Source organism: Centruroides sculpturatus, unplaced genomic scaffold (assembly GCF_000671375.1).
Source record: "Centruroides sculpturatus isolate CEXI.00-Female unplaced genomic scaffold, Cexi_2.0 scaffold104, whole genome shotgun sequence".
Taxonomy (NCBI): Eukaryota; Metazoa; Arthropoda; class Arachnida; order Scorpiones; family Buthidae; genus Centruroides; species Centruroides sculpturatus.
The window spans coordinates 742,825-752,357 of NW_019384379.1; the positions used below are offsets into that span (position 1 = coordinate 742,825).

The following is a 9,533-nucleotide window of genomic DNA, read 5'->3' on the forward strand; positions in this document are numbered from 1 at the left end:
AAGTTTCTGAAAAAATTATCAAGCAAGAAAGAAATAGGCCTGTAGAGTAAGTAGAATTATACTCTAAAATTAAATTAATTTTCAATAAAACTCACATAACTAAGTATCACTTTTCATATGATATAGCTCTTTTAGATTGCCTAAATATTTTCTTACAATATTTTGTTTAAGATAAGTAAATATCTCTTAATATTTTATTCAATAAAAATATATTATAAATGTGGCTTGATTAAAATGAACAAAATTCATTTATTAGAACAAGAATTTCACAATTATATATATATACACACACGTTATAAAATTTGAAATTTCTTATTTTTTGCATAACCATAATGAAAATGTGGTATGTTTTTGTGGATGAGTGTCAAAGATAATTATTTCAAAGAAGAGTTGTCTCTGACACTTTTCCACATAAAAATCTCAAATTTTTGAGTTGTCAGTTTTCTTTCAAAGTAGCAAGATGTACTTATTTTAGATGTTACTTGTAATCATTTTGGGACTAGCCATGTATGTATGTATGTATGTATGTATGTATGTATGTATGTATGTACATATATATATACGGGTATTTTAAATATTTTATTTTGGTTGGAAATGTTTTTGGTTCTCAGAGTCAATATCAGTCACAAATTCATTATTTCATTATAATCATTTAGAACATCCAATGGAATCATTAGATATTCTAAATGATTACGATAGACCCCCCCTATAACGTGTGTTCCTATAACGGAGATTCCTATAACGTGGCGAAAAAATTGCGACAGTATTCACATAAAGACGCTAAAAGGGACTCATAAAATGTTGTCGCCGACTCGTGTCGCAACAGGATTGGTCGAATCTGGACCAATAGTGAACGAGCAGCCAAACTACTTTCTGCCGTCCAGTGCCACACTATGGAGAGTTTAGGAGGGTAAATTGAGTTTACTATCGTCTGTACAGTATTATATATAAATTATATATAAATTAGGTACTGTACATGTAATTATATATTAATTATATATAAATTAGGTAATGTATATATATTTATATATTAATTAATTTATTGTAACTTTATTATAATTATATATATACTTTCTGCCATCTAGCGCCACGCTACGGAGAGTTTAGGCAGGTAAGTTGAGTTTACTATCGTCTGTACAGTATGTAAATTAGATACCATAAGTCTAATACAGTACTGTAATTTTATACATTTCTTGTGAAAGAAGCATTTCTTATTCAACGGCCATTAAAATTATTTATATTAATGATATCTCGAAAGTTCAACGAATTTTTTGCAGAAAAATAACTTATCAGAAATTGCGGCCACCGTTTGGTGCGCTGCTCCGCGACGAAAACAAGCTTAAGCAATGGCGACGTCGAACGGTGCACACTTGGTAAGTAATCCTACAATTTTTTGTTTATAGCATAATTTATATGGATTATTCCCAAAAAATTATACGTGTTTTGGAAATGTTGAGTCGAATTAGTCTAGAATCGATTAATTTTATGGAAGAAAACCTTTCAAACAGCCGTAGTCCATAAACTTCGCACGTGTCGGGCTGCGATTGGCTCATGTATTTAAGGATTCCTACAATGTGAAATTCGTATAATGTGGAATGTATCTACGCGTTATAGGGGGGACTATTGTATATGAAATAAACAATGTAAAACCATAAATGCATAAAACCAAAAAATTAAAAATCAGAATGTAAATTATAAGGAGAAAATGCTGAAAGCAATGTTATGCAAAAGCTGTTAATATATTCACTAAATATGTAAGGTCTATGCTGTTAAAGATAGGCTTCCAACTATTATTGTCAGCCACCACATTGTTGATATTAATTGTTATATAAATTATATATTTATAAATAACATTTAATAGTATTCAAGTAAATAGAATTTCTAATTATATGATTATGAAGTAAAAATGTTAAATTGTTATAAATTTATAAATAATACAATCTTAAAATAAATATTCATTATGTATCTGAAAATCAAGAATTTTCTATATATATAAAATATAATACAGCATGATGACACATCATATAAAAACAATACAATATATTAGACAAAATTATTAAAGAATTAAAAACTTTTAATTAAAAACATTGCAATTTCTAACAAACTATAGTATGAATATGCTCTTTTTAGTATAAACAAACAAATTATATATTGAACATGGATTTAAAAAGAAAATATTTTTTTGATATTTGTATCAGAGTAAAGAATATTGATGCAAAATTCTAATGGCACAGTGTTGAGTTTGACATGGAGCCATAGCATTTCTTTATCTTAATCATCTGTATTCTCAATAAAGATAATTCACTACTCATCACACCGGATTTACTAAAAAATTGTGTACCAGAACCATTTACGGCAATGTTTCTCAATGGGGGTGATATCATGTTGAGGGGGCGATTTGTAACAATTTATATTTTGGGGGGCAAAAAACAATTTTCTGGGCGATACAGTAAAACATTATATTAAGAATAATTAGTTCTTTTATTCATTATATCGTACAATAATTAAACAAATAAAATTATATTAGTCAATAGTCTATTCAATGCAGTATGAATTTGGCATTAGCCTTGGCCCTTGGCATCAGAATTTTAAAGTGAACTATGTAATGGTTTTATTGTTGGGAGCGATACTACGTTGAAGGGGACAACAATTCGTTAGAGGTGTTGAGAAAACTGATTTACGGTGCGATCACATAAAAAGATTGCTAAACAAACATTTTCAAACCCCATCTGGGCTCTGCTTCAGGTTCCAAACAGATCGAACATCTATCTAGAAACTGTTTGAAACCTGAAGCAGAGCCCAGATGGGGTTCAAAAACGTTTGTTTAGCGATCTTTTTACGTGATCACACTGTAAATGGTTCTAGTACATAATTTTTTATCTGTATTCTCATGAAATATAAAAGAAAATGAAGATCACAGATCTATCAGAGCAGAGAACAGATGGTACATGACAAAACAGGTTTGAGTTAAAACTTCTGGCAATTTTTATTCAATGAGACTATGTTATATTGAAAACCTAATATACTGTGCACTGGACCTGCTGATAACTTCAAGTTAATGTGACAGAGTTAATACAGTTTTAGTTTAATGAGGTTTTACCATAATTTAATAAACAAACACATAGTATATTTTAAATTTTTAATTAATGATAATTTCTTATAAGGNTACAATACAAAATAACTAAAAATATAAAAGCAATTATTATAATTACTTGGAATAAAAGCTGACTAATATATAATCGATTTTTTATTACATCTCTACTCAGCAAATGAAAGTCAAATATAAAAATTTTAAAAATAATGTGATTATGCTATTCTGAATATTACAAAATTTGATTTTCTAAACGTTACGTTATATTCCAATTAGTTTCGTGTTTAATTCAGCAAACGTTTTAAGATTAAATTTTTTTTGAAAATGCTCTGAACTACATTAAATGTACTCAAGTACGTTTCACTTATCTTAGAAATAACACTGTGGATAGATTATGCGCATAATTACACAATGTATGCCTTGATATATCATACTACATACCTTCTATCTGTATTATTTTTTAGTATAAATGGAAAAGGCAAGGCTATTGTTAACTTAATTTTACTGTGTTTACGGTACTAATTAATAGATATGAGAACAAATGATGTACGAAATAAGAATGCAATTTCTAGAAAATTTGTATTAATAATATACAAAGACAAGGTCAAGGCTGAATAATTTAGGAAATTAAGGATAAATATCTATATCAAAACTAATGGCTTTAAAAATACAGTTAACTTGTGTTAATACAAATCACTAGGGAAACAGTAGTTAGTTTGCTTTATAGAAAATTTGTATTAATAATTTTCAAGGTCTAGGTCAAGGCTGTATAATTTAGGAAATTAAGGATTAATAAGCAATTGAAACCTGTAAATTATAATATTTTGAATTTATTTATTAAATAAAGTTAAATATAATTAAATTTATTTACAAAAATAAATTAATGATCTAAATGATTTTCAAATAACAATTTGTGTGTGGAGCAGTATACAAAGCCAAGATAAAAGAAATCCATGATTTGTTTTTCTATTTGAAAAAGTAGAAAATATTTTTTGAAGCCAAAAGAATAAAAAAGGAGCCAAATTTAGCACAGAGTAGCTAAACCTATCATCACTATATGCACCCCCGATATGCAAAATAGCATGTGTTTGCATGGAATCACATCCATTTAAATGGGTGATGTTCTCAAGCTTTAACTCCTATTTTCTGCATACAATAGAATGATCTGCTAAAACCAGATGTTTGAATTGTTCTACAATTGATGGTTGAACCCACCTTTGCTTACTAGGATAAAATTATTCTTCTCAAAATAGAACATTTATTACAGTACCAATTTGCTTTTTACACTTTTCAATGTAAACAATAAAATCATTATTGGAAATAGGGTTATTTCTTCCAATTGTGAGGTAATTTACAGTTCAGTTTAATAAATTCTGGTAAAATTTTTGTTCACTTTATCACATGAAAATTGACATAGTGACAACAGTGTTTTGCCAGGGAAACAGAAAAATTCACTTTAACACAAGAATTCACTTTATCAGTGTTTGTTTTAAGGTGAGGTCAACTGTACTTTTGAATAGCTTTTTGGAAATAGAATATGCATTAAAAAATTTTTTCTGAATATTATGTAATCAGTCTAGATCAGGGGTAGCCAACAGTTTTTGCCTCTGGGCCAGATTGGAAAGAAAACTTTTTCCACGGGCCGAACCAGAGGCTGCCTAGGAAGATTTTGAGGTGGTGTGAGATGTTGTGGGGTCACCCCGTAGAGATTGAATTGGAGATAGAGATTACAGATACATTTTTTACATTATCATGCTTTATCAACACACTACACTGTACTTAGGAGATTTGTAATGGAGGGTTAACTTTAAACACACGAGTGACTTTTTTTTTTTTTTTTTTAGGCATCAGAATTTTTCATTGAGCTATTCGGACTTCACAACCTAATATTGAAAGATTGATTGCGGGCCACATAAATTCATTAGACAGGCCGGATCTGGCCCACAGGCTGTATGTTGGCCATGCCAGGTCTAGATGAAGCCTTCAAAATGGAATAAAAATCAAACTCAAATATCTATTCTGATAATTATACAAAAGTTAATGCAAATTTAAGCAATGTCTCTTTTTTTTTCAAACTTTAATTATTTGAGTAGAGTCATGAAAAATTTTTGAATATTGTACAGACTGTAATAGATCTATTATTGATCCATCAAATTAATGCACTTTCAGATATCATTTTATTAATTTTTTAATATTAATTTGAATTTAAGTCTGATTATATGGAAATTCAAATATAATTTTTTATAATAATGTTTGAAATAAATTCATACTAAAGCATAAAAATTCCTGAAATGTTCTTACTTTAAAACTATATTATAAACTGTACCTTGAATAACATCAGCTGGATACACAAAGGCACTAGGTACAAATCCTTCTTGACCATCTGATCGCACAATCCAAAACCAATCAGGATCTTCACGATTTAAAACAGTCACAAATTCTCCTCTTTCTACACTCACATCATTTTCATCTCTTGCTATAAATGTATATAATACAACATATCTTCCTGCCGGATCTTTAAAAAATGGATGAACATCAGGCAAAGAAGTCTGAGACGATGAACTAGGATTCTGAAGATTATTATTTGATTTTGATTCTTGACCTCCTCCGTAACTTTCTGCATCAGAATGTTGGCCACTATCTGCAGACTGTGTTCCACGTGAAGAGGTTTGGTCCATTTCAGCTTCCCTCTCATTTCTTGGAAGTTTTTTGTGTTTTACATTTAATGCTAATTCAGCAAGATGGCTGCCAAAGGAAGCACAATATGAATGTGGAATGAAACCTTCATGATTGTTTTCGGCAATTACATATACCCAATCATTTTCCTGGTAAAGAACATTGACAGTCTGTCCACGTTTAACTTCTAGTTCATCATCCACACATGGTGTAAAATCATGTAGTACAACCATTTTTGAATCAGGAGATAATCCATTTTCTTTTTCAATTCCTACACGAACTAGAGTTTCAATGCTGGCACTTCCAGTTATTCGTCCAATGCTAGGAGTCCTACTGGAAAGTTTATCACCGTCTGCAGGAAATTATAAATTTTAAAATTCATTACTACTTTGTAATTAATATAAGAAACATAGTTAATAATTTTTATTTTTATTAAAAATAAGTTTCTTTAGGTGTTGAAATGAATAATATTAAAGCACAGTAAAGAAACATCTGTCAAAATCAATTTTTTTATCAATACAGGCAGTTCCCACTTTACAAATTTTTGAGTTTACAATAAAAATTTTTTGTTTTAAAAATATAGCCTTAGCTGCAATAAATACAGGCCAGACATTTTAAACACTATATTTCAAATTTTGGATGTAGCAATACTGTTTGCTGTGTATACATATGGTATACATAGCTGTCTAATAAATTTGGTCATGCTGATTTTCATCTTTGTTGTCATACTCTTTTCAAACTGCAGTTAAATAATAATCAAACAACGACAAAAAAAACCTTTAAAATGCAGCTTTTTATTAACTAATTGAACATTTTCAGCCATTTGAATGACCTTCCTCAGGAATAAAACTGAGGAAGATCATTCAAATGACCAAATGACAATAGTCAAAAACATTCAATTAGTTAATAAAGGCATTTTAAAGGTTTTTTTTGTCAATGTTTGACTTGTTATATCAATTAAATAAAAAACATGCTAAAAAGGGGATAAATATAAAATATACCAAAAATAATAATGTACAGATTTCAATTAATAATAATAATTAAAAAAAATCAACAAAAAGCAATAAGATTCGGAAAATAATTACTGTCTTGACTGTTTATGATTTCCTATTATCCTTTTTCATTTGTGTATTTCTGTAAAATGAAAAACTATCTGCATTTAATTGAGTTCTGTTCAAATATAATTACTGTACTTAGCATTTGAACTGTTGTTAAAAAGTAAAACTAAATCTCCATAATGAGAAAATGTTTGAGTTTTTTTAATAATTTGGAATAGTTTTATTTTCCCATGCAGGACAGGAAATGAATTAAAAACAAAATAATTCAATTTTTTAAGATCTAGCCTATTAATCATTAGCTTATTTTTGTGTAGGATACAATAGTAGAATGAATAGCTATAAATTATTATTACATTCTTATTTGAAATTTATCAGAATCAAATGTCCTAAAACAAATTAAACAACATTACAAAACTTTTGCTTATAATTATCATTATTTTACTTATAAGTTTGAATTTACTTACAGTTAAAAATAGACAACTGACAAAACAGGTAATGGTTATAAGATATATTGATCTTAAAAACATTAGCACAATAGTCAAAACTGATTTAAATTAACTCAATTACATAGGATGTTTACTTTTAATACATTAAATATTCATTTTAATTTTGTAGCAATTCCATAAACAGTACTATACTGTTGTTTAAATTTCAATTTCTGGTACTTGTTACTTAATTCTAGTTGCTAGCTATATGTTTGTTGTTGTTAAAGATTAATCTTCATTACCGTTTAATTAAAGTACTGCAATGTACAGTATTGCATCTCTTTGCATAATGGAAAAAAGAGAATAAAAATGCAAAGATTTATCTGTCAAAGATAAACTTGAAATTTTAAAATATTATGATAAGTTGCCAAAAATGAGTCAATGCAAAGCTGTTGTACAGATAAAAAGCTCATAGTAACAAGCAATCTTTTGAAAAACAGAGTGAATATTGAAATGTTAACAGGAAAATGAGAATATGATTTGTAAGAGAAATTGAAATGATGATGAAGTTTGAGACTTTGTTTACCTGATGAAACACAAAGATAGTCTGGATTTTCCAACAAATGCTCAGAAGTGAGAAGTTCTGAATACTTTGTCTTGGTGTACAATACAGATATGTTGTGTTTCAAAAATACTATGAATATTGAAATATTTCCAAAAACATATTTTAAAATGCTAGATTAACTACTGTACAAGTAATTATTATTATAATTAATAGACTTCCAAGTTAGTTATTAAATTTATTTTTAAACATTTGTAATTATTTTAAGATATTATTAAATTATCTGTTTAAATAAAACTAGAATCTACTAACTGTGGATCTAATTACATTCATCACAATGCTATCACTAAATTGTTGTCATTAAATTAGGCTAGTCCCAAAATGATTACAAGTAACATCTAAAATAAGTACATCTTGCTACTTTGAAAGAAAACTGACAACTCAAAAATTTGAGATTTTTATGTGGAAAAGTGTCAGAAACAACTCTTCTTTGAAATAATTATCTTTGACACTCATCCACAAAAACATACCACATTTTCATTATGGTTATGCAAAAAAATAAGAAATCTCAAATTTTTGAGATGTGATAGTTTTCTTCTAAATTGTAATTTTATATGTACAGTACTGTACATATACAATTATACAATAAATTTTGCCTATTATTTTTCAATTTAAATATATTTAAAAATGTACAGAATTAGTTAAATTAGTAAAATTGGTGATGCATCTGGAAAAAAAATTTAGCTATCACTATCAAAACATTGCCTAAATAAATCTTGTTAATCCATGTATAAAATGACAACTTATAAGTTTATCATATATATTAACAGATGTAGAAATAAAATTTTAATGTCACAATAAATTAAATATAACAAACTGATAAGTCCTGCTAATAAAAACAACTAAAATTAAAAATATAGCAATTATAATGCATCAATAATTGCAGATGAAATGATGTATGAATCACTTTTATTTTTATTATTATTATTATTTAATAATAATTAGTTAAGTGTACTAAAACTAAATAATTGAAATGTTGCAAGTAAAGAGCTGCCAAGTTAATTTTTATCCATATTCAAAAAGTATGTTTTAATTCTTGTATTATAGGAAATATTATTTGAGACAGAACAGAAACTAACAACTTTTCTGAAATATAAATAATGAAATAATTTATGAGTAATCTCATACAGACAAGTATGTCTGAGATAAGTACAGTGCACACATTCATTAATCTAAATACTGCTTAGTTTTTGCTAAATACACATTCAAATTTATTGGGAGAACAAACAAGTGTTCAAGTGTTCACTTGTTTGTTCTCCCAATAAATTTTCCAATCAAAAACAAAATTTTAAATCAATTTTTAAAAACAAAGAATTTTCAAAATTAGTATACAGTAATACCCCGAACTTACGCGATAGGTGGGACCAAGCGGTAACCGCGTAAGTCAAATTCGCATAAGTCGGAGTATAATTTCCCATATAATTTTTAATTGGGGCCGGAGACTAAAGAAAACAATAATTTAGAAAAAAATGTTTAATAAAATCTTAGATAATACATATGTGTAACAAATTAGGCCTATATTATTTTACAATTTTTCACATTTACTTGATTATTACGCCATAATTTTAACATTGTTTCCATCTCAGTGATAATACTGTGACGTTTACCAATGATGCTTGAATTTAAAGATTGAGCATTTTTCACAGCTTCGAGAATTTTTT

The 9,533-nt window shown here is 27.8% G+C and overlaps 1 protein-coding gene across 2 annotated transcripts in view; it reads right to left on the reverse strand.

The window, feature by feature from the left end:
* LOC111617841 (SH3 domain-containing protein Dlish-like) overlaps positions 1-9,533 on the reverse strand; it is a 50,036-nt gene that overhangs the window by 25,832 nt on the left and 14,671 nt on the right. For both annotated transcript variants that reach the window (XM_023359157.1, XM_023359158.1), the window contains one exon: positions 5,418-6,119. In XM_023359157.1, coding sequence (XP_023214925.1) covers positions 5,418-6,119 — 702 coding nt within the window. The remainder of the gene's footprint in view (positions 1-5,417; positions 6,120-9,533) is intronic.